Genomic DNA, 26,721 nt, shown 5'->3' with positions numbered 1-26,721 from the left:
TAGTTTCAGTCTTTAATGTAACATCAATAAATTTTTGAATTAATTTTGTCTTTATAATATTACATTATTATAAAAAAAATATCCAAAAAAAAATATAAATTAAATATCTATGATCATAATTTATTTACTTTTATTTTTAGTTTACCTTGTTTAAAAAATTCATATTAAATTAATTTGAAGATAAAACATTCTCATTTTTAGTAGAATAATTTTTTATAATATTTATAATAATCTTTAGAAAAATAATTAAAAAATTTAAAAATAATTAAACAAGTTTGGTTTCAACAAAATAAAAGTTATTCGATAGATGATTTTATAGGAATTAGATAGAAAAAAAAAATCAGTTTTAGTTGCGGAACCAAACACATCCTAAGTATAGGTGTCGTTTTATCAATGGCTTGCACATTTTCATCGATTCGTCTCTTCAACCCCTCCGGTTCGCACCTCGCTTACTCAACCACCAAGTCTAGTGTCGCTGTTCCGCATTTATTTCAAGCGACCTCTTTCTCGAACCGGGCGAGTCGACTCACCTCTTACTCAATGAGTCAACCCGTCGCCGAAACCGATTCGAGCACTCTCTCCACGCCTAACGACGCGCCGTCATCGTATTCAAACGCCGATGTTTTGGTCCAGTACGTTGTCCTCCGGCGAGACCTGATCGATACTTGGCCATTAGGAAGTGTTGTTACTCAAGGTTGCCACGCTTCTGTTTCCGCTATTTGGTCCAATAAAGACGATCCTTCCACCGTTGATTATTGCAGCCCTGATAAAATTGATTCTATGCACAAAGTAAGGTTTTCTCCTTTTTTTTTTCTTTTTCTTTTTCAATGTAGACTTTCTAGGTTTTAAAATTTGTTTGATTATAGGGTTTTCTAGTTCAATTTCGAAAGTGAACGAGTACTATATAGTGAGCCTTGCTTTGTCTTATATAGTTCCTAATTCCAATACCAGAAGTTATGTTGTCACCTGCCACTAGCAGCGATGTCATGGCCAAATAAGTTTTAGTGTAAAAATCATGTTTAGACTCAATAGCTTCAAACTAAAATCAATTATGGAGTCAAAATCAATTCTACTCGATAACATCCAAACATGTCAAAATTGACTTCTCTAAACCCTAAACCATAAACCCTAAACCCTAAACTAAAAGTGGAACCATACATGCACTAAGTATATAGTGTATTGTGGAAAAATAATAATTTGTTTAAATTTTGCTGCGACATAGCATTCAGCTTTGCTTTAGCTACTATTTGATGACTAGTCACAAGTAGTGCATAGAATCCTTGTCCATTGCAGTAAATGATTGCTTGAAACCAAATAGAGTAGTGAAAGTAAAAACGATGAGTATAGAATTTGTAACTGGTATTGCTCTTGCTAAACATTAGGTATTAAGATGAAAAGCACGAAGATATTCAAGATATTTAGAATAGTAGAATTAGGTAACTTGTGATAGTAATGGGAATTGATGGATGGCATTAAGTTAGATTGTTAGAAATGGTTAATTTGTAATAAAATGGTTTTATAGAAACCATGGTAACGAATGTCTCCAGTTTAATTTACCCCCTTTTTATTTTTATTTTTCTATGCACAATTTTTGCTTGGACAAAACAAAGTTGATTTATCATCATGTGAATATGTCATTTGTGGTTGGGCTTTCTATGGTGCATTTTGCATGGGGTTTGCTATTAGTCTATTGAATGTTTAACTGATCTAGGCGTTTTGCATGTATAAGATAGATGAAGGGTCATTTCTGTGCATAAGGCAAACTAGAAGTGCTTGTTGCCCTTTTTTGCCTTTGTTAGTTCAACAATTTGTTAAGATAAACAAAGGTCTAACATTTAGTTAAAAAGGGTCAAGCTTTGTTTTGTATCTTCCATGACATTAAAACTTTATTTGCGTTATGATTTTCGTATTCAATTTTCATTTGTTCAACTATGGCTCAATCATGGTGGGACTAGTGAATTGCAATGTTCACATCATGGTTAACTTTATTAGTTTGTACTTAAGGCTTTCCAAGTAATTGCTCTGGATACATCAAATTTGGTGTCTGCGTTGTATTTCTATGTGATATATGCTCATTACCATGAACAATTCACACGCTTTTGTGGGGACCTACTTTGGGGCTCTGCCCATAACATAAAACTTTGAGTTTGCTTTGCTTATGCTAGATACCGCAATTTCCATTTTGAGAATTTGGATATTTTGAACTTGTCATGTTTAAAGACAGAATTCGTATAAGAAATGTGATGATAAATTAAAGTTGAAAGGACAAATATGGAGTTAAAACTTAATAGTCGCTGAAATATGGTACTTGTTAAATCTTTATAGGAGTTCATGTTTCATTCTTCAACATTTTTATGTTCAGTAGGCAGTTAATGTATCTGCACAACATTTGTGACTTTCTGCTGTTGCTAGGGATTGTGCCATTTGACATCAGCATTGTTGTTTTAATTTATCCAGTTATCTATCATTCTATGATGTAGTGTCTGTCTGTGCACAAATGCATATATGCAGTTTCTATTCAAGAGCTATATAGCTCTAATTCATGTTCGTTGCAGCATAGCATCTGATTTATGAATTAACTGGATAATGAACTTATACTCCAGGTCACACTTGAAGTGAAGGGAGAACCACAGATCAAAAACTTGTCTGAGAAGTTGACATCTGGTGGGATCATTCACAAACTTTGGGTTGAGCAACCTGAAAACATACCTACTTGCCTTGCCACAAAACCTTACCCTAAGTCAATTGTATCTTCGTATTTTAAGAAGTTGAAACTCTGCAAGTGATCTCATATTTGATACTACGTTTTTTTTTTCCCTTCCTGAACTATGGCTGTTTCGAACTTGTTATTCTTTGCCTTTTCTCCTAAAATGTTCAACAGCTTCAATTTGAGCCGGTCATGTGCGAGGACATTAACAATATAAAGCTGACAATTTATTTGACTATTGGTCGTCTGCCTTAATTAATTTTGAGGCTCATGATGTTAAAACGTGAATAAATCTTAACATCTATCCTACCTTGTGGTTCCAGACTTGATGTGTATCTGGACAAGTCAATTTGTATACCTTTTTTAGATAAGTTATAAAGGAGGCAATCACATAGGTTAGGATGACTCTTTTTAAACTCCTAATAATTTCAAGCAGATAAGCTTGGTATTTCAAAAATTACCAGTTTACAATAGAAATATGAATTGTTCAAAAGAAGACATGTTACTTTAATCTATCTGAAACTCATATATTATGTTTTGTGCACAATAGTGATACAAATATCCTAGTAGGTCTAGTCTTAATAGCTAAACTCTTATCGTATATATCTATTTACAAGTCGTCGTACAAAGTGAAAACGGGGAAAATGGTTCTAACCTAAGATCAGGTTTTTCCTTGAACCATGAGTTTTCTGGCACACATGGTGCAATAGTGCCTACGCTTGGTCTTATGGTACAGAGGTAGGAAGCAGAAATTCCAGTTGCTATCTACGTCCACAGCCTGAATCATCCCTCCACAATAAGGACACGACCCAGGTGCTGGCTGCCTTGACACCACTCTCTCATCTTGTCCACACACAAACACTAAACACATCTTCCTCTTCTACCTTCTTTTGTCCTTGTGTTGTCTCTGTCTACTATCTAGGTTGGTTTTAGAAGCTTGCTATGTGTCTGGCCTCTTTAACTGTGTCGTGAAACAACTTGATGGGTTTGTATGATCAAAACTAGCGTGTAAAAAAGAGAAAGGAAAAGATGAGAGGAGAGGATTGTTGAGGCAACTTGGAGAATTAAGTGGGAGAAGAAATACAAATTAAAGGCTATAGTTCTAGAAGATGATAGATTAACGACCAAGTCGTCATACACGAACAAAAGCTACCGCGTATCTAAAAAATTCCTCTACTATTTTTATGTCACCATCTACTATGTTTAATTTTTTTTTAATAGTTGAATAATTTTTAATTTAATTAATAAAAAATAATTAATATATTTAAAAAATAAAATTATATTTATAGAATCAAATATATAGAAAAATCAAATAATTTTATTTTGTTAAAAGTCACTTTTATTTTTACATCGATCTAATAAAAAATAAAAAATAAATTGTTAATGTAATAAATTTTTTTATAAAAAATTCAAAATTATAATATTAAAATAAAACAAAATATCACAGTTAAGGTGGTTGAATAGATGTGTCAAAATAAATATTTTGTTATATTATTTTAATAAATTATTTTTATTTTTACTCTAAATATAATAAATAAATAATAAAAATAAAATAATAATAATAATAATAATAATAGTAATAATAATAATAATAATAATAATAATAATAATAATAATAATAATAATAATAATAATAATAATAAGAGTATATGTAAATAAGAGTGACATGTTATTTTTTTTTATTTGTTTCGACACATGCACTTATGTATTTTTTTGCTGTAATTTGTTTGATTTTATTACATCTTTTTATTACATTTACAATATTTATTTTTGTTATTACTTATTTATTAGATTGAAGTAAAAATAGGAAGAAATTATTAACAAAATAAGATTATAGTGCTATTTTATCTGCGAAATATTATTGACACGTTATCTATTTTGTCACATCTAATTAATCACATTAATTTTGATGTATTTTTTTTTAAATTAATGTAATTTCTTTTATTTTATTAATATAATTTTGTTTTTTTAAATATTTTAATTATTTTTTATTAATTAAAATAACAATTATTCAAAAATTAAAATAAAATAAAAAATATTACATATTATATGATCCCATCCCACAACCTCTTAATGGTAAAAAAAGATTATTACTTCACTTGGTACAAAAAAGTATAACAATTTAATATATATATATTTTAAGTAGAACATTTTGATTACCTTTTTTGAAAAAAAGAATATTTAGATAATACCGCATCATCTGTATGCATACCCATATTAGTATATTGGACTAAATAATTATTTGATTAAATATATTTCTTATTTTTATAAAATTTCAATCTTTTAATTTTAGCTAATGTGTAAAAAATTAATAAAACCTTTAATCTTTAAGAACTCATTATGCATATATTTTTACTATTTGTTGTTAAATAAATATATATTTTTAATATATTTTCTGTAGACAAGTTTATAACATTATAAAAAATTATATTTAATTTATCATAAATTAAAAAATGAATTTAAATTTTTTTAGAGAATTTTTTTATATCTGTTTAAATACATTAACAAAAAATTATTCAAAATATTTTTAATTAAAAAACAATTAAATTTGTTTTATTTTAAGATATTTTAAAAGTGTTTGTTAAATGATTTTATAGATATTAAAAATTATATTACTTTTTTGAGAAACTAAAATTTAAAAGTTAAAATTGTATGGATTTCAAAATATATTTAACCCATGGTTAGTTACTTAGAAATTAATTATCTATAACGCTGTATTGATAAATGTCGAGAATTAATCCTTTTAAATGAGACATCTATAGTTAAAATATAAACCCCAACAATATCGTAAATCAAGTACAATTCATACGATGATTACAACGATATTTAATATATTAAGGTGGGGTTTGCACCCAAAAATTCTAGCATCTTTAGAATATTAAGGTGCGAATTCGAACAAAAGAATCCCAAGAATATCCATGGTAAGAGTATGTGAGTTTTATTGATTTTTTTTCTTCTTATAATTATATCTTCTTTTTTTTTTTTTTTTTAAATTTAAAATATCCTATTTTAAAACTAATGTTCTAAGATATCTTATTTTTTTCAGCTTTCAAGAAGTTGCATAACTGACGTACAAGTAAGAAATTTCTTATATTTAGAAAATGACATCGTGCAGATATGATCATCTATTGTTTTATTTATTTATTTTATTAAAAAACTAAAAAATAATAAAATATTAAATTCATATAAAGTCGCATCATACGATGCAACCTATTAAAGGATAAAAATTTTCATAACACATTTATTCATATCCACGCCGTATGACCTTTTGAAAAAAAAAAAATTCTATATATTAATTTCTAAATAGAGTATTTTGGATTTTTTTTTCAAAAATAAAATATGGTTAATAAAATCCAATTTTATCATTAGCGTCTTTAGAATAAAAATTCTAACATATGTTGAGGGTGTGGAAGTGATATCCCCACTAGATGACAACTCACTGATAAGGGTGCCTAATACCCTCTTATCTATATGTTATTTGTGATTAACGGGTGAAAATAAGACGGAATGTATGATGAAGGCTGATTAAGGGGGTGAAAATACATGTCCAAGCTAGATTACTTTTATTTTTAGATAGACAAATCTCGAATTTTTTAAAAGTATATTCTTACTAAAAAAATTATATTCCATACCATAAAAGAAGTCTTTTATGTGTGTCAAGTCGTACTATTTAAATAAATATAAATAATATTTCTATCATTATTATTATTATAATTATATTTTAAACTTTTGTTAAATTAAAATTTTGTTAACCTTTTAGTAAATCAATCATATTTTTTATATTTATTTTTGACATATTTAAACTATATTATAATAAAATATAATTATAATATGATATCAAATCGTATTAATTTTTTTAAAATATTGTATTAAATATACAAAAATATATTTAATTTTATTGATCAATTAATTTATTTAAAATATACATGATTAATAAAATCTATTAAAAAACATGCATGATTAATTATTTTAAGGTGGCTAAGAATCGTACAATATTTTTATAAACGCTAGACTAAGGGCTAAAATTAAGCCCATGATAGTACTATGGCCAATCGTATGTCTTAAATTTAATTTGTTAATAAGCTAGACTCAAATGTCAAATCTTACTAAACATATTTTGCATTGGTATATTTTAAATTTTTGGTGTTTTGGATGATCATCTGTGAGATATTTTTGCCACGATGTTTTAAGCTTGTCATTCCTTTTAAACAAAGGTGAAATTCGAAATAAGATGTTTTAAACTTGTTATTCCTTTTAAACATCTTATTCATGTGGTACATCCATCCTAAATGGGATATGAAATTCGTTCACGGTGGTGAATAGTTGAAAACTATTTAAGATATAGTAAAATTGTAAGTTGATTTAATTATGATGAATTAGAAACTAAAAAACGTATTTTTTTTTATTAAGATATATAGGGTCTGTTTGTTTAAAAACAAATTTAAAATGATTTTTATAATATTTTATTTTTTATATAACGTTTTTAAAAAAGAATTTTAAAAATAAAATTTCAAATGAAAAATTAGTTTAAATAGTTTTTCTTAAAATATAATTTTAAGTATTTCTACAATTTATTTTACATAATAAAATTTAAAAAAGTGATTAAAATGAAAGGCTATATTGAAAAGCTCTTCGTAAAAATCAATTTTGAAATATATATATATTTAAAAGAAAAAAATATAATTTTTATTATGTTAAAATATATAATAATAAATATTTAAGTGGTTGAATATTGAATTTTTATTTATTTTTTAATTAATAACAAATAAATCTAAAATATTTTTACTATTTTTAAATAAATTTTAATAATTTTTTTTTAAAACAAACGGATCTGTATTTTCGGAAAATATATAAAATCTTATTTTTACTAATATGTACTTTTAAAGTCTCGTGAAGTATTGAAAATAAACTAATTTAAAGTGAAATTTATCGGATTTGAGCCTCTCTTCAAGCAAGATAGAGACAAACATGGTATAGAATCATAATTTTTCTTACTCGTCTACTTGCCTATTATTATGTCAAAAAAAAGTCTACTTGCTTATTATAAAATAAAAATATCATGAAAGTATTTTTGTTAATCACCCATCTCTCTTTCTAACACAATAACAAGAGAAATACATGTTTATCATATTCATTTTAACAAAAAAAAAAAAAACAAATTATTTTCATTTCAAAATATAAAAGTTATTTCCTATTATATATATATATATCTAGTAAAAATTAATAGTTATTATAATAAATAAGAACTATTAATAATAACTATAAGATTTAATTAATATTTAAGATTAAATTTATTATTAAAAATATTAGTGATTATTATATTCATTTTATTGTATGTTTATCGACAAAAAAGATCCATTGATAAAAATAAAAAACTTTCGCTAATACAAAATGCAAGGCAAAAAATACCGTTGATATTAAATGAAAACTACTAGATATAAGAAATGTGCCAACTCTATTTCCCAAACTTGCCTATTCCCACCCAATCTAAATGTCATATTGATGCTTTTTATTAGCTAAAACAACAATAGGATCAAGTAATTCCACGTGAAAACCGATTGAAAAATAATCCCCTATGCTAAGTTATGATCTTTTTTACTTTTTACCTTGTATTTTATCGTTACGAAGAAGAATAATTTTTATTTTTATCAATGCTTTAAAAATAATAATTTTTTTGGCTAATAACCTGTTTCCTATTTTTTTGGCTAATAACCTGTTTCCTATTTTTTTGGCTAATAACCTGTTTCCTATTTTTTTGGCTAATAACCTCAATGGTTATTTTATTCTCTTTCCTATTATTGGCTAATAACCTCGATGGTTAAAAATAACCTCTTTCCTATTATCAAAGGTTAATTTTTTTTTTCTTTCTGGATAACAATGCCACTCTATAATCCAGTAGATAAACATGCTTCACTAACTTTAGTGAGATTCGTCGAATATATATGAGGAGCTTCTCTTCAAGCAAGATAGATACAAATATTGTATAAAATCATAATTTTACTTACTCATCTACTAGTACTTGCTTTTTATTCCGTAAAAAATGGTCTACTTGCTTATAATATATGAAAAAATAACATGAATGCATTTATGTTAACCTCACTCATCTCTCTTTTAACATAATAATAAGAGAAATACATGTTTATCATTTTCATTTTGAAATAGAAGAAAAATTATTTGCATATACACATCCTTATCCATCTACGTAACAAATCAAGTGTAAGAAAGCAAAAATAAGAAATGCATTTCCCCTATAATTTCAAATAAAATTCAAGTATTCTTGATTTTTTTTTGTCCAGTCTATTTTGTCGTTCTTTCAAATACTTTTTGAATATAAAAGTTTTTAAAGAAACTATAAATAAGAGTAAAAATTAACAATATCAACTAATAATATTGATGGTACAATCTGCCTAAAATTAGTGATATAAAATTTAAACTATAAATCATATCAAAAAAAGACTTTTAGACTTAATAGGTGTAGAAATGAAAAAAATTATTACTATTATATTAAATTTTATTATAGTGTTTAGAACATGTAATTCACGATGACACAAGGTTGAAGCCATAATTTGAAATCCAGTAAGGAGCTGCATTGGTCTCCGAATAAAAGAGCGAATAACGCATACTCATGTCTATCCTGCTACACATTGTCTGTACTTAGAATCCTACTCTCTATATCAGACAATGCCAACCCACTAATCAAGTCCCAATTCCATTCACCCTTTACTTAAATCAAACATTCAAATTTAAAATAAAAAAAGCATAGGAAAAACATGTGGGGAATCGATAGAGGTTTTTTTAAAAATAAAAAGTCCACCCTGGCGACGGGTGCAATACAGTTACTCTTGTAGTTGTTCAAGCATACAACACCTGACAAGTAGAAGGTGAGAATTCGCGAAAAGACAATGATGCCTCAACAACCTGCCACGTCACGTTCACAGTACTACACTCATTGTTAACAACTACAGTACCAATAGCCACATTCAAACCATGTGACACCACATATATTCGATCATCTAAACCCTTCGCAACTAACGGTTTCTTCATTACATCTCTAGGGAACAAATCACCACTCACACCCCGCCACGTGTCACTCACTTCATCATAAACCCTCAATGGTAAATCCAACTCTGGTATAACAAACACCCTCCCACACACACCAACACTCACCCCTATCCAACCATCACTCATCCCATTTCTCATCTCACGCCACGTGTCACTCTCCAAATCGTAGACGCCTCCTTTTGGCCGAACAACAAACGGCCATGACCACCCTTCCGTTACGTACATCTTCCCTCCTGCGACTACCGTTTCATACCTCTCCAATTCCCCTGTGAATTTCGCGCCTCTCCTCCACGTGTCACTTTCCGAGTCGTAGATATTCGTCCCGCTCTTCTCAGCGGTCACGATTCCTCCGCTTACTTCATCTGCTGCGAATACTGAATTCTCGGATATCATATCAGACGCCGGCAACCACCTGTTAATGGCGCTGTTGTAAACCAGTGTAGACTCCGTTTCTACATAAGTAAACTCAGAGAAAATTAGTTGATTTCACATAAATTTTAGATCAATTTCACTCTAAATTGAGGAAGATTTTACCTTTGATGAGGAAGATTTTTCCCTGACGTGGCAATGAAACGCACGCCAATGTGTCGTTTGGAAGAGGCGTAGGAGGAAGAAGGAACCAACGACCAGTAGAAGGATCGAGCGATTGCCATTGGATTTTGGCGGTTAGTGTGTGAAAGGCAGAGACAAAGATGTTTGGGCGCGAAAAGCTTCTCTTGGAGAGTAAAAAAGATGGATTTGTTATTGCTCTGTTCCACGAAGAAGAAACAGAGCGTACTAGACAGTGATATGGGTAAGGAACGTGAAGAAGACATATCTCTGCTATTTCGTTTGGTAATTGTGGAATTAACTCTTCATGCTCTGTGTTGTATCTTTTTTCTTCCATGATCATCATTTTCTTAATTTGTTCACAATTCAATTGGTGTGTGTATGTAAAGGAAGGAATGAAAGTGACCTTCGCATGAAACGACACCGAATTTATGGGGGGAAAAGTGAAAGTGGGAGAAGAGGCTTTAAAAGGTGCCAAAAAGTTTAAGTGATTACTAAAATAATTGGTGGTGGTTGGAATTTAGAGACATGAAAGAATATATATATTTGCTCAGAATATGTATCAATAAAGACACTTTTATTAAACAAATAAATAAAAGGAAAGAAAATAACCCACGATATTGTTAGGTTTCACGGTTTATTAGTTTACATAACAAAAAGAGAAGAAAAAATCATTATAGTGAGGAGGTGTGACGTAATTGAACAAAGAGACAACATATGTAGTGTTGAGATTACCAGATGTTTAGGTTTTTTGTTTGTCTTAATTTTCGGTTGGTGACGATGAATTTGGGATGCTTTTTTCGAGAAAGGAGAGAAGAGTAGGGTTCAATGATTTGATTAGTTATCTTTTGAAGTGGATGGTTCATATGAGATTAAAGAATCAAATTATAATGAGAGTTGCGTTGATTGCCAACACTAAAGTGTCATTCGTTGTCTACAAAATGAACCACCCAGATGGACTTTTTTGGATTCCATGCTTATTAGTTATAAATTTTATACTTCTTTTTAATTTTAAAGTAAAACTATTAATGTGTTTAATTTAAACGTTAATTAATTAAATCAACATTTTTAATTTAAATCAAATATTTTTACTTTGACTTTTCTAGTACAGATATATAGAGCATCAATGCTCTTTATTGAATTACTAGCTTTTATTTTTTATTATTAATTTGATTATTTATCATATACTTATATTTTTAAGAGTTGTACTATACACAATTTTTTTTATATCTCATTTGATTCAATTATGAGAATTATTAAGTCGACGAAAAAAACAAACTAGTACAACACTTACTTCACTTTTCTGCCCCATAAAACTGGTATGGTTTGTTTAGTATACTGTGTCATATGAAAACACATTTCAGAAGAGAAAAAAATCTATTAAAAAGTGTCAGATGTTAATTTTATTATTTTCTCTAATTGTAACATATAATCGCTATTCTTATTATTATTTACTTACCATATTTTTTTAAACTATATAAAATAATCAAATGCTACAGAAAATAATTTTTACTTTCTCTTTCCTTAATTATAAACATTCATTGAGAAAAAGTTATACTTCTAAATATATATATTAGATGTATTTATTATTGTTAGCTCTATTATTTTAGTTGATAAAAAACCAAATTAAATACATATTTATATATATATATATATATATATATATATATATGAACCAATTCATCGTGAGAGAAGTTGTAAAAAAAATCAAGAGAGATACACTAAAGTGATGATATTAATATAAAAAAATATATATATATATATATATATATATATATATATATATATATATATATATATATATATATATATATACCTGTGAAATGGTCAAATTAATTATGGTAGGATAAAAAAAATATTTTTAATTTTTTGAAATGACTAATTCTTTTTAGAAGCATTAAATGATTGATAATAATTATTATTATTTTTTATTAAAGAAGAGATTAAAGCAATTATCTCCTTATCACTCACATATCTATATTATTTCTCTAAAGTAATAAATGACTCCCTAATATTATTTTTGTGGAGATGATGATTTTTGAATAATTGATTAGTTAGGGGGAAGGATCCCGAGGGATGGGGGAGTGTAGCGTATTTGCAAGTGTGATTACTTTGTGGCCGCAAATATGAATATGGTGGGGTTTTTAGATCAAAGATTAGATTTGTAGTCCATAATTAATTTGGTTTGTTCATATTCACATTTGAATTGATGGGTTATTATAGTTGAAATAGACGCGTGTGTTTGCTTCTCCGTATAAATTTAGTGTGTAGTATGGAAAAAGCCGTGGGTTGTTGTCATCTCCATAATAATGACATCGACAGATGTGAATGTGAATGAATGTCAATGCTCTAACATTGGATCGCCACTGTCCACCCCTTTCTTCCTCTAAGAATATACTGTTTAATATATATTTGGATAGATTTTATTTTATTGGTCAAAATTTATGAGTTTTATTAAATTATGTGTTTTATTTTAAAGTGTTAAAATTGTATTCAGAACACGTAGATTCATCAAAAACATAAAGTTTATTTGTGTATGACATATCTCAATCAGTCTCTCGAAAATATAATTTGATAATCAAAATTATATATTTTACTAACAAAAACAACACTCATAGTGAGATTAAGAATATGATAAACATAAATAAATAAATAAAGACAAGTTAAATGTAGAGACATAACCAATATCGACTAATGGCATAAAAGTGTTATCAACAATCATGATCGACAAAGATGAGGCAAGATTCACAGATACAAAAGATTTATCATCATATATCATATTCATATGGTGAGATGCTTCATAATCAAGAATACATAAGGAATGAGATATATATGACAGACTAGAGGAGTTCAAACATTTAGTAGAGGAGGCAGACATTACATGTGATTGAGTGACAAAAAGTTTTTAGAGTTGTTCTACAATATCAGATATTTGGGAAGCATATGAGTATATAGAACCATAACTAGAGTCAATGGTCGAAGAAACAGAAGTAACAACATTGAACGACGACCCCTTAAAATTCTTCATATGGCATCTCTCCAATTTCGAACAATGTGTTTTCCAATGAATTTTTTATTTGCAAAAAGCACATTCATCATTACCAAGTCCAACTCTCCCATAAGATTTTCCTTTTCGAACAAGAGCATAAAAAACATATGGAAAAGTTGAGAGAATCCCCTTATCTGACACAACAGAATAGGTGTCAAGTTTGATTTCTTATACCAACAATTTACTAACTACTGATTCAACATTAGGAAGAGGGGAACGATGCAAAATACCCCACAAATGCCCTCAAAATCATCACGAAGAGTTATCAAAAACCAAACCAGATGTTACTTCTCTCATTGATCAATGTATGCTTTGACAACTTTCAACTCAGTTGATTTCATAAGAGTCAATTGATCCCACAAATTAGTCATTGCCAAATAGAATTCCTGAATGATTATATTGTTATGCGATAGAGTTTTGCAAAGTTAGGCTTAACATACAAATGTTTTAAGTGATCTCAAATCTCTTTAGCAGAATGATATTTTGCTAGTTGCACACTTATAGACATCTCAACAAAATTATTAATCCAAGTAATGATTTTTGAATTACTAACACTTCATGTTTTCAAATCTTTTGCGTATTTAGCTTCATCCCTTTTAGGGTTAACATAAGTTCCATCAGCATAACCTCACATATCTTTTCCAATCAATTTTTTTTTCATCACTTAACTCTTATAAGAGTAATTTTATCCATTAAAGTGGATACTAAAAGCTTGAAAAGAATCATCCTTAGCACAATTCATAACAAATAATGACAGAAAAATACGACAAACACAATCTCTGAGATAAAATAAATTAGGGGTAATATGTTAATAGCGGAGTTAACCAAGAACCAAACAAATCGTGTCAGGAATAGAAGAGCAAAACCACGCCAGAAACAACAGAGCATAACCACGCCGAAAATAGAATAGTAGATTTGCATCGGTTACAGAGAGGCATAATCAGATTGGAAATGGAGGGAGCAAGTCGGTACTGGCCACAAAATGAATCGTACAATAAACCACTTTACAGTAGATCTCAAAATCAACCAAAGCTCTTTGATACCATGTTAACAATGAAGGAAGAGGAAGGAGATAAGAAACCTATTAGGATTTGATAAGCAAATGAACAATAATATAAAATGACAGAGTTATAATAACTATATATACAAGAGAATGGAAAAGTCTAAAATACTCTTATTACCAATATATAATAATCTTCTCTAACACTATCGATAAAAAATGCAGTTGAATATTTGATAATTGGAAAAGGTAGTCACTTTTATAATGCATGATGAATGTTATGGGTTCAAATATACTCCATCTTTCACCTTACAATACAATAGTATAATAAATAAATAAATAACAAAAGAAAATGTAATTATCATTATACATATATAATTACAAAAGCTTAAAATACCGTAATTTTACAATGGTATTAATTACAATTACACATGTTTATGTACGCATCTAGCTAAGAATATCATCAAGCCAATATATGTCATCATCACCATTTCTCACATGAAACCAAATGCAAAATATTTTGCATTTTCATTTGGTTTGATGATCAATGACAGTTTGAAATGCACCAGCCAATTGTCTAACCTTATTCTTTCTCTCTTCTAATAGCTTGCTAGCAGTTTCTTGAATAACATCATTTGATATTTGAGACTCTTTCTTTCCTTGCACCACACAACTTTCATCTTCATCTTCCTTTGATGAAGAATCCACTTTCTTTTCTTCTTCTTCTTTAACTTCACTCTCCACTTGTTCATTTTCCTCTTCACATTTTCCTCCTTCAACTTCTTCCTTCTCCAACTCTTCTTCGTTTTTTTCTTTCACTTCAACTTCTTCCTTCTCCAACTCTTCTTCGTTTTCTTCTTTCACTTCAACTTCTTCCTTCTCCAACTCTTCTTCGTTTTCTTCTTTCACTTCAACTTCTTCTTCATTTGTTGAATGATTTATTTCTTTGTTATCACATTCCTCTTTGTAATTTGTTATATTCTCTTCTTTGGTTTGATCTTGTTTTTCTTCTTCTTCTAACACTATAGGAATTTCCTCCTTCACCTTCTCACTATCATGATATTCAATATGTTCAAGATTTTGATCCTGCCCATGAGTCTGTTCAACTTCAACTTGATCATTTTCAACCTGTGGTGGAATAATCTCAGCTAAATTCTCAACTTTTTCTTCAACATTCTCTTCATTTATAATAGCTTCTTTAACTTCCGGCTCATTTTCAACTACATTAATTGCTTCAGATGTTTCTTCATTATTAGTACTCTTTGTAGTAGCAACATTCTTTGTGTTAACAGAAGAATTAGTCTTCTTTTTAACACCGCCTTTCGGATTAATCTTTGAAATGGATTTTGAAGAAGGGATAATTATGTTTCTAACAAGTGGTTTGTGTTGTAGTCTTGAAGGAGAAGCTACTGGTGTTTGTTTTGGTACCCTTGAAAGTGATTGTGGTTTATCAAAAGATCTTCTTCTATTTGGATAAGGCTTGTTTGAGGCATCATTTCTTGGAAGCTTGAAGGATTGTGACCTTGGTTGTGAGCTAAGTGTTGGTTTGAGATAATTTGGGACATGTTTTTCTGATGATTGAGTGGTAGAACTCTCTACAGAACTTGTTGTGGATGGTCTTGTGGTCCTTTTTGGAGCATTTGATGATGTGGTTTTCTTCTCCTTATTCCCCACAACACTAGTACTATCTTTTGTTTTTGTTGCCATCTGTTATTTTGGAATCTCAGGTAGTAGTTTATTTATTTATTGAAAATTACCTGCATTTAAAAAAAATTAATGTTGAGTATGTCTGTCCATTAATCAAGATTATAATGAAATTAGTTGACAATTTTTAATGTACTAGCTAGAATACTATACTTATACTAAATTAAAATTAATAAATAATTAACACTTGGACAATTAGGCAGTAGTTGTACTAATTAAGAACCAATTTTGAAAATTTGATTCTGTCAAAGCGCCATGTAGTAGCTATAGATAAATAGAAGATCATGGTTGTTACACAAAATTAAAATCTTATGGTTTATATTTTAACTTTACACATCACATTTATAACTAATTATGACAAAAGTCAAATATAATTAATAATATAATAATTATAATTGATTGATAATGTAAAAATGTGTATATCAATTAAATCCATGTCAAAATTATAAATGGAAAGTGGGGTGTGAAGGAAAATAAAACACGAAAGGATATTTTTGTCTCCTAGAGACTTGAGAAAAATGTGGGGTGTAAATACGAATACAGGGTATAGAATATAACTATTTTGATGGGCCAGCCCAACATGCATAAAGGGAAAACGAATGTCTTTGCTCCATTACCTTCTAAAAAAATAATAGACCTTCGATTATAGTACTTCAATTATATGCTTTTTTGCAAATTATTATAGACAAGTTCCTTTTGCTTATAAAAAATTAGACATTTTTTTGGGTGTAGATAAGGTATTATTCGTTAAACTAATTCTTTAAGTAGGGTATAATTATAGTGAGTGATAAAACTATATCTCAAGTAAAGTATGACCGCATTGATTCTACCAAATTTTTTATTTATTAAAAAATTATATTTATTAATTTAAATTGATAAAATATATTGAATAAGAACAATATAAATTTAAAATTATTAAAATAAAAAATAATAAAATAATAAAATATTTATAAATATAACAAAATTATAGGACACGAAATGATATGTCTCATACGTCAATATAGCAAGGGCTTGCCCAGCTTTTTCTTTGGGTTGGCCCTAAAGAATGTCACGTTTTTGCTTTTTCCAGCTTTTCTTTCTCTCTTTTATATCATCCCTCTTTACACATATTATTTTTTGTTATTAAATAGTATTTCGCTTCAATAAAAAATCCCGAAGATAATAAAGTATAAGCCAAATGATTGTTGATCAATTGAGAATATTGTCTGGACACTTTTAACAAAAATCACGTTCCTTTATATATGCAAAAAGGAGAAGAAAAAAACAACAACTAATGAACATGCTACACATTGATTTGCATTACACACTTCTTTTCGATATTATGTAAAGCAAGCAAAATTGAAAACAAACTATGAAAATTCAACCCAATATCAAAACAAGCAACCAAAAAAGAAAAAGGAAGAGTGAATTTACAACAACCAAAGCAGAGAAAAAAACGTACCTTGTTAAAATAAAGTTTGTGGAAGAGTGAATTTGTGGGCACAAATCATATGAAAATTGCTTTGAAACTTGGGATTAATATATGAGGGAAAAAAAAAGAGATAAAAAGAAAAGAAAACATTAGCTGGAAGATAAGAATCAGATAAAGGTTTTTGGAAAACTTAATAATATCAAAAATGAAGCGAAAATTACGCAAAAACAAAAAAAAGTGGTGAGGGTGTTTGCATTCCATGCCATTAAATTAAAACAATTTATTGTTTTAAGTAAAAAAAAAACAATAAATTGTTTTGTGTAAATAAAAAAGAAAAATATGTGAATAACCGGAACATGTGGATTGAACAGGTTGACCTTTTCTTTTATAATTCAACGCAACACAAAAAAGGAAAGTCATTTTTGTTTAATGTTAATTTGGATTTTGGACTAAAAAGAGCATTCATACAATAACAACAATGTCGAGTTGATTTATTTATTTTTATCTATAACTATATAGTAACTATTACTAAAAATTTATATACAAAAGTAAAATTTCAAATTTAAATTCAAAACATAATATTTAATTTGATAATATTATTTTATCTTCACTTTAATTAGTATTTGAAATTCAACCAAACAATTAAGCTTGTATGCCACTAAGTCATGATATTTTGTCACATAATATCTTTATTCAGTTTACTAATATTCAAGTCTTTCTTAATTAATAGTTTATTTTATTGATTTTACATGTTTCTCTCACTTTATCAATTTGATTATATTTAGTCTCATTTACTATTTTAACTACAAAATTTACTAGTTTCTTTTGCTAAGTATTCAAATCACCTAATTGAGTTTATATCAACTTTTATATGATAAGTGGTACCTATACTCTTTCTTTTTTTAACATTGTCATTTTTAATATTATTTCGACTAATCTTTTCACACGCATTCAACGCAATATAATCATCTTTGTTACACTTGTTTTATCTTTGTGTTAATATTTTACCATCAACACTTCGTCTCATACAACATCAAAGATCTTACAGTTCTACGATGATATTTCTCATTTAATTTTAACAGTATTTTTTTAGAACATAAAATATATGAGATATTTTTCCATTTTAACCGCACAAGATTATTTGATTCACATCTCATTCCATCAATTAACAAATAATTTAATATTTAGGTATATATTAGATTAACTTACTACATACAAACAACTCAAATTAAAAAAAAAAAATCATATAAAAATCCAATAAATAAAAGTAAGCTTTAATACAATTGAAAAAATGGTTAAACGGACACAATAATATTCATATAAACGTTAAGTTAAGAGATTTAGATAATTTTTAAAATTGTGTGATTGTATTTACACTAAAAGATAAAGACCCGTGGTTGTGAATTGCAATAACCACTATTTTATAATAGTAGAAATGGAATGATAACAAAGTCCCACTATATAAAATTATTTATTGCCTTTATATATTGTTTATAAATAATATTTTTTTAAATAGTTAATATTAATAGTTAGTTGATATTTTTAAAATACAAATTTGATGTTATTGCTTAATGAATAAAACGTCCACATTAAGGATGCTCTAAGTCACATTTCTTTTGAAAGAAGGTATGTATCACATGGTTGATTTTTTTCTTTCTAAAATTATCACAAAGGAATTGACATTGTTTTTATTGGTTTGCTTGACTGAATAAAATGATGTCGATTACTATAACTTATTAAATAATAATTATAAAATCTAAACAAATACGGCTGCATTGGGCCGAGCCGAACTGGAAAGTGGAAACCATGTAGCGTGGCCGGTTTTTTTAGCCAGTAAAGCCGGAGCCGGCGTGGCGGCTGGCGAGGTGACACTTAGCAGAAGCATCGAATAAGTGTTTATCATTTCGAATACGATTTTTTCCATTAATAATATATTTTGTCGTCTATCTACATTGTGAGAAGAGTCATTTTCATTCATTTTTTTTAATTTAATTTAATTTAATAGCTGAGAATGTTCACTCACTTTCTTATAAAAAATAAAATAAAATAAGTCCGATAGAGACATGTTTATTTATTTTTTATTATCATCGATAAATACAATATTGATGGGTTAGAAAATAGCTTGGTCTCAAATTAATTTTTAAAAACTATACTGGCTAGCTACTATAGGCGATAAGGTAAAGTTAATTTTATCTTCATAAATTACTTACAAATTTATAGTCATCAGTTTAAAATTTTCAAAATAATTAATTATGTAGTTTACTTTTCGTGATAAATCTATGATATGTTCCTCTGTATATGGGGTCGTGGTTGATTTTTTGAAATTATAAACTGCTTAGGCTATGCTGTCTTTTTTACTTTATTTTATTCTTGATTCATGGGTTGTCATGTATCTCATTTCATCATATGCCATTGAATAGAAGTTGCTAGAGAAAGGTTTTAAAAATAGACGAGTTTAAGTTTTTCTTAAAATTTATTACTAAACATGTTAAGTTATAAATTACGACAAAATTCTTTTAGATCCATTGGACATTAATTTTTAATATTTTTAAATGTGTTATATTTGATATCGTGGTACATGGTTATTTTGAAGCTACTTAATTGTAGCTTTGAGTTAGACATAACTTTCCATCGTGATAACTAATCTTTTCAAACACACGTTTAATTGCATTGATTTATTCTTTTGGCAATTTATTTAAAAATATATTAAATTATTTATTTAAAAAAATCCATATGAAGCAAGCCTCTAAATAGACTAAATGATCATAGCAGGAATTCAAAATGGGCAGATAATAAACTATTATAAATAATAAACTTAGACTTTAATTTTCTTTACCATATAAAACTTAAAAAGTTTACTCCGACTTACGTTATTTCCACTTATAGAACTCCATTTAATTTTTATGTTGTTTGATTGAATGTAGTTCAAAACCACGTTGGAGTCTTGATTGGGTTCGGTTAATGAAGACACCATTTCCAAATTCAAAATAGTGAAAATCTATTGTTAGTTCGTGTGGAGCACCATGCACCAAACCACAACCAAACATGTTGGCAACTGATTCAATCCGTTGGCCTTAAAGCAATTGTTTTGTTGAAGTGCAAAGTGTTATTATGTTAGCTAAACTAAACCCACGAGTGGAGGGATAACCTTAAAGTCACACCTGGATATTCTTTAAAAAATAAATATGTGAGTGGCTAAGTCCAACTATAGTGGACAAAGCCAATTTATCCATTATTATTTTTTGTTGAATATATTGAATGCTTTTAGTGGTCCTAATTATACATTGCCAACCCCACTCATCCCCTTTCATAGGTATTTTTTCGTAGCTCGTCGTTGATTAGGTTAGGACACTAATCAGAGTTGGTATATATACGAAGATCATCTAAAACAAATTTTAATTTGAGATTTTATAAAATTTATAATAGTAGTTTAATAAAATTATTAAAAAAGTTATCAATATTTAGTTTTTATACACTTTATATAATATAAAATCAGTTATTAAATAAATATATTCAATTTTATATAATATTTTTCGATTGGTAATATAGTCAGTTAATTTATTATTTATTGAAAAATATTAATTTTAAATAATTTTTTATTGTTTTTAATTCTAAAAACATTTGAAATATGAAGTTTTTTTGGTAAATAAAAATAGAAGTTTTTTATTAAATAAATTTTGTATTTTTTTTAAGTCTAAAATAATTATATTGATGGTCGTACTTTGGATTGGTCTGACGCAAATATATACAGCTAGAGAGGCTTGAGCTTATCTAAATATTTAGCTAACAAACAAGACTCGAAATTAAAAATAAAATTAATAAAATAAAAGCTATTGCTAACAAATTAAAGGGCTACATCACTAAGTGGCAGTGGTGGAAAAGGAGATGAACATGAGCAATCCCCTCCTTGTGCAACACTTGGCTTACATGCATGCAACCAGTCAAACTTATGCTATGTTTGGGATTGGAAAATAAAGTTAGAGGAAAAAAAGTAAAAGAAATGTTAAAAGTAATGAAAATGAGAGAAAAGTTAGACGAAAGTAAATTGATTTATTGATTGTTTTGATATTAGTACAAATGAAAGGAAAGAAAAGTATGTATTTAGTAAATGCCATAAATACTTTTATAATAAAATAGGTTATGTCTAGTAAATGCCATATTCGACGTTCTTAATGTTACATAAAATCCTCTAATAAATATTCAATTGGTAAACGTTAATTGGAAGATAATTAAATTTAAAAATTTTGATAAATTTCTCGAACTATGATACAATCAAAGAGAGTATAAAAAAATACTTTTTAGTGCATATTCACATAAGAGGCACACACTTGAACCCATATAACATCTATTTTCATATAAGCATCAATATATTGATTCTCAAAGTTACAAAATGAAAAATAATTTCTAAAATTGAAAGTTATCAATCTATTCAATCTCTTTGTTATCCAAGTGATTCAAAAATATTGAACCAACACACTATTTAGGGCATGACCGGTTAACATATATAGGTTTCCAAATATTTTATTTAGGGTTTGCCTTTTTATTATTATGGTTAATTAAATTTTTAATCCATATAAATCTCACAATTTTATTTTTAGTCTTTGTAAAAAATTTCATCAACTTTTAATCTTTTAAAAATTTTCATTTTTAGTTCTTGAATTTAATCTAACTATTATTTATTATTTGAATTTTTAAATAATATTTTGTACAAATATTTAATATATTATAAAAAAAATCCAACAAAAACTTATAATATTTTAACAAGCGATAAACTAAATATGAATTTTTAAGTATTTAAAACTTAAAAATTTATATTTAATTCATCATTTGTTAAAAAGTTTTAAATTTTTACAAGGAAGTTGTTAAATATATCATAAATATTACTAAAAAAATCATTCAAATTATTAAAAGTTGATTTTTTTTAATAGCGACTAAAAATAAAATATTAAAATTTTATAGAGATTAAAAAATTATTTAATTCTGATTATTATTGTTATTTATTATTATTATTATTTATTATTATTATTATTATTATTATTATTATTATTATTATTATTATTATTATTATCTATTTTTGCATCAAAATTGATTAATTTTTCAATATGAAGATTAAAGTAATTGAGAATGTTTCATTTTAGAAAGCCCATATTGGCCTTAGTCTTATTTTTCAATACAGGAGATTATTTGTTTGAGGAAATGTAAGAGACATTTTTAAAAAATGATTTCATAAATTTAAATTTTGAACTTATATGATATAATACTTCAAATACCAAATATAAAAATATATAATTGGAGATTATTTTTTATCCCTTTTATAAAAAAAAAAAATTGTGACTTCTAAGATATATATATTTATCATTTAAATGACTTTTTTTTATCTCATTTATTGTTTGTCTTTGTATTTTGGTATATATATTTAATACTTCACGTTTTTCTATTAGGGTATATTTATAAAAGTATTTAAAAAATGATAATAATAAATAAGTTAATTGATTTTGATATTTTTTTCAACGAGATGGATTAACAATTTTAAACGTCAAAATGATAATTCATTCGTTTATACATAGAGACATCTTTTGTTTACAATAAGACAATTTTGTGTACTTTTTATTGTGTTAAGTATAAGAAAAAAATTAGTAAGTAAAAGTTGATTTATTTAATTTAAAATTTAGATTAAATATATTAATTTTTATTGAATCAATTTTGTTTATATTTAAAACTAGAGAAACTATATTTTGTATGTATCTTAATATTCCATCTTAAATAAAATATAAAAGATGAATTATAAAAAATGAATGTGAGATACAAAATTTAAATCACACGCATCCAATTCTTTTAATGTATTTATACTTATATTATGGGACAGATTAAATAATATTTTATTTATATTTGATTTCAAAATAATATATACATATAATAAGTAATAATCAGATTGCAACCGTTGGAACTGAAATAAAATGATTGACTAAGTGATACATGCATTGTCATCGTTAAATGACGAATGATAAATTGTTTATTTTTTATTAATATTTTATTAAATGGATATTATAGAATTTTGACAGGTCGTAATATTTTGAAAATAAAATAAATTTAAAATTAAATATAAACAATTTTATATTAATTAGAATTGATATTTTGATATAAAATTTAGATAAAATTTATTAATTTTCGATTTCAAATTAATTAAATAATTAAGTTGGACATTTTTAATTTTATATTACAATTATGTTCTTAACAAAAAAATTATATTTTAAATTTAAACTTAAATTTAAAAATATACAATATAAATAATTAATTTGAAATTGGAAAAGGTTAGATACAATAAATATTATGAAACTGAAACAAGAAATTAGACATATCGTATACAATATATAAATGGGGCTATTGTATATGTATTCAATTTGGAATGAAATATGAGTAAAAGTAGTAGTTAAAAAATTAATTTATGTAATTAAAAATTAAAATTTGATAAATAAAATTTTTAATTACCATTTTTACTTAACTTTCAATCAAAAAGTAGTATAAACAAAAGTAAAAAACACAATAAAAAGATGGATAGATAAACATGTAAGTCTCCGTTTTTACTTTAATATAGAATAAGATGGATTATTGTACTACTATTGAGCAACATAATAAATATAAAATATTTGTAACTAAAAATAAAATGGAATAAGTATATACCAATATAACACAAAATCTCGTTTGGTGGTCAGGATATAAATACATATGGCAAGAGAATGAGATAAAAATATGATTTGATATGAGCATGATAAGGTTTTATTCAGTTATATATTTTAGATAAGTAAATAATGACATATATTATGTATAGTTAACAAAACATTATGACAGAATTATATATAAGTTATATTTTTATTAAAAAATAAATTATTTTCATATTTTTGACAATAATTTAATTCAATATTTTTTAACATATAAGTGTTGGAACCAAATTTATTTTATAATTAAAGTTTTTATGATAACAAAAGTATTTTATGAGAACAATATATTTGACTTCAAATAGTATGAAAGAAGATATGGTCAAGATTTGAAAATGATTTGAAGAAGATTTGATCAGCATTTGAAGAAGATTTTATGTAAATTTGATCAAAATTTATCTAAAACAGAATCAATTTGAAGAATTTACAAACGCAATCTGAACAAAATACAATCCAGAATTAAATAAGGACTAAATTGAATCTCAAGTTTTAACTATAAATAGATAATTAATGCCGAGGAAGACAAATATCAAAAAGTAGAACAAAGTAATCTTAGAGTTCAAAGAGATAAACACTTGTTCAAATTATAAATATTTTGAGTGTTCTTTTCTAAGAGTGTCAAAGTTATTATTATTATCAGTTTTGTTAGAAACAACTAGTTAAGTTCCAAACTTCTGTATATAATACGATAGTGATTTAGTTATGTCTTCAATCTGGGGGTGTGGATCATGTTGTTAAAATAATACTTTGCTTTTAGGGTCAAGGTGGTTAGTTCCTCAAAAGTCTGTGATTGTCAGGCTGTTTGGGAATACTGTCTAGGAGAATAAGGTGTTTTGTAATTAAAGGTATTTGAATTAGTGAGTTAAAGCATTTTGAATGAATGAACTAGATGTAGCCAAGTTAGTGGTGAACCAACATAAATCTATATGTCAAATTATTTATGTTTTCATTGCTTGCTGTCTCTAAATCGGATTGCTTCTACTTCTGAGTAAGTCACCAAAACTGAACTAGTTTTATATTTATTTATAAATTATAAAAAAATATCAATTTTGACAAACACAATTCAACCATCCCTTCTCGTGTTTGCACATTCAATAAGGATATATCTAACCTTGTGAGAAAATGACTCACAAATGATTTAAAATTAATTATTATTTTTTAAATTAATTAATTGATATTTGTTTTGTTATCATTTTAAAATCAATTTTTATATATAAAGTCAAAATGTATTTTTTGCTTAAAATATTTTATTATATTTCATGTTATATATATTGTAACGGTAAATGGATTTTTTTTCCTATACTATTATTTTCATTTCTACTTTATAACATAGTCCCACCCTAAGATGACAAATGAACTAGACAAATATGTTATAATGAGTATGATGGTATGAACTTAAATAAAAATAATTTTTGTTTTAAATAATTTAGAGATTATTTTTTAGAGATTTAAAAAAAATAATTTTTTAACCCCTGTTTGTTTCTTATTATAAAAATGATTTTTAATTTGTTTGTATACAATTTTGTAAAATGATTTTTTAAAACTACAATGACCATTTCGTAGGCACATTTTAAAATTTGATAAATGTAATTGAGTACTCTTAAAAAACAATAAATAAATCCACAACCAAAAAAATAACGATGTGGAAAAATCAAAAAAGAAAACAACACTTAGTGGATGAAAATCTAGATGAGTGTCGCATGGAATGAGAAAACTAACAATGTAAGAGAAAAAAATAGAGAAAAACAAATTGATATAAAGTGATAGATAAAAACTTATTAAAAATCAACAAAGGGCGCGCAAATTGAGATTTTCAAAATAAAGCAGGGATAACTCCATCATTCTATCGTTAATGAGTTAAATTAGGTGTTTTTTAATTGTGTTTTGTTTTTTTCTCTCATCTATCGCAAGGCAAAAGCGAGAAACTACTATTTTTTAACTTTTCATTTTTAGCAAAAAATAATATTTTTTCTTTAATAAAATCATTTTTTAAAAATCTAAAACAAACAACATTCAAATTATACAAAATTATTTTTGGCTTGAAAAAATATGAAATAGATGTCCCAATATAAAGTGTAAAATTAACTCATCAAAATCAGGTTATCAACTTTAAATTAAGATTTTTTTTTCACTTTCTTTTCAAACACCACACATCATATTACATTTTATACAGTGGCGAAGTTTGACTAAAAAATTTAGGGTGACCGACATAAAAATATAATGTATAAATTAAATATATAAATAGTATTATATAGTAAAAATTTAAGTTGTAATAAACGCAAAGTGAAGTATCAAACAATTTAACTACATGACTTAAAAATACCTTAAAGTAATGCTCTACGCTATTTAATTAACTTGAAATCGTCAATAATAGACTCGGAACTAATACTTGCAGCAATTTCCCTTTCAACATAAACCGCTATGCTATCTTCCAAAAAGTCAGCTTCCATCTTGTTTCTTAACCTAGATTTAATAATTTTCATTGCTAAAAAAGATCTTTTAGTTGTGGTAGTAGAAATCGGA

At 26.6% G+C, this 26,721-nt stretch overlaps 4 protein-coding genes across 4 annotated transcripts; 1 reads left to right on the top strand and 3 right to left on the bottom strand.

The window, feature by feature from the left end:
- Nucleotides 1-341: 341 nt before the first annotated feature.
- Nucleotides 342-2,945, top strand: LOC101495672 (uncharacterized). Its single transcript, XM_004501182.4, has 2 exons — nt 342-789; nt 2,604-2,945. The coding sequence occupies exons 1-2, from the start codon at nt 394-396 to the stop codon at nt 2,784-2,786; spliced, it is 579 nt and encodes a 192-aa protein (XP_004501239.1). The 5' UTR covers nt 342-393; the 3' UTR covers nt 2,787-2,945.
- A 245-nt stretch (nt 2,946-3,190) lies between these two features.
- Nucleotides 3,191-3,798, bottom strand: LOC101495344 (uncharacterized). The gene has a single exon (XM_004501181.4). It carries the CDS (start codon nt 3,576-3,578, stop codon nt 3,369-3,371), a length of 210 nt encoding a protein of 69 aa, XP_004501238.1. The 5' UTR covers nt 3,579-3,798; the 3' UTR covers nt 3,191-3,368.
- A 5,682-nt stretch (nt 3,799-9,480) lies between these two features.
- On the bottom strand, nt 9,481-10,836 carry LOC101495996 (F-box protein AFR). Its single transcript, XM_004501183.4, has 2 exons — nt 10,304-10,836; nt 9,481-10,221 (listed from the first exon to the last, which is right to left on the bottom strand). The coding sequence occupies exons 1-2, from the start codon at nt 10,662-10,664 to the stop codon at nt 9,560-9,562; spliced, it is 1,023 nt and encodes a 340-aa protein (XP_004501240.1). The 5' UTR covers nt 10,665-10,836; the 3' UTR covers nt 9,481-9,559.
- Nucleotides 10,837-14,707: 3,871 nt separating this feature from the next.
- LOC101496548 (uncharacterized) lies at nt 14,708-17,647 on the bottom strand. Its single transcript, XM_004501185.4, has 2 exons — nt 17,513-17,647; nt 14,708-16,124 (listed from the first exon to the last, which is right to left on the bottom strand). The coding sequence occupies exon 2, from the start codon at nt 16,072-16,074 to the stop codon at nt 14,896-14,898; it is 1,179 nt and encodes a 392-aa protein (XP_004501242.1). The 5' UTR covers nt 16,075-16,124; nt 17,513-17,647; the 3' UTR covers nt 14,708-14,895.
- Between the last annotated feature and the right edge of the window lie 9,074 nt (nt 17,648-26,721).

Source organism: Cicer arietinum, chromosome 5 (genome assembly GCF_000331145.2).
Source record: "Cicer arietinum cultivar CDC Frontier isolate Library 1 chromosome 5, Cicar.CDCFrontier_v2.0, whole genome shotgun sequence".
In the NCBI taxonomy this organism is placed as follows: domain Eukaryota; kingdom Viridiplantae; phylum Streptophyta; class Magnoliopsida; order Fabales; family Fabaceae; genus Cicer; species Cicer arietinum.
The sequence above is the reverse complement of the archived record's forward strand: the minus strand, read 5'-3'. Positions and strand labels throughout refer to the sequence as shown.

Coding starts and splice junctions, on each gene's coding strand:
- LOC101495672 (XM_004501182.4), top strand. CDS start 394: ATGGCTTGCACATTTTCATCGATTCGTCTCTTCAACCCCTCCGGTTCG. Junction 790..2,603: donor AAATTGATTCTATGCACAAA/GTAAGGTTTTCT, acceptor CTTATACTCCAG/GTCACACTTGAAGTGAAGGG.
- LOC101495344 (XM_004501181.4), bottom strand. CDS start 3,578: ATGTGTTTAGTGTTTGTGTGTGGACAAGATGAGAGAGTGGTGTCAAGG.
- LOC101495996 (XM_004501183.4), bottom strand. CDS start 10,664: ATGATGATCATGGAAGAAAAAAGATACAACACAGAGCATGAAGAGTTA. Junction 10,222..10,303: donor AAAAATCTTCCTCATCAAAG/GTAAAATCTTCC, acceptor TTACTTATGTAG/AAACGGAGTCTACACTGGTT.
- LOC101496548 (XM_004501185.4), bottom strand. CDS start 16,074: ATGGCAACAAAAACAAAAGATAGTACTAGTGTTGTGGGGAATAAGGAG.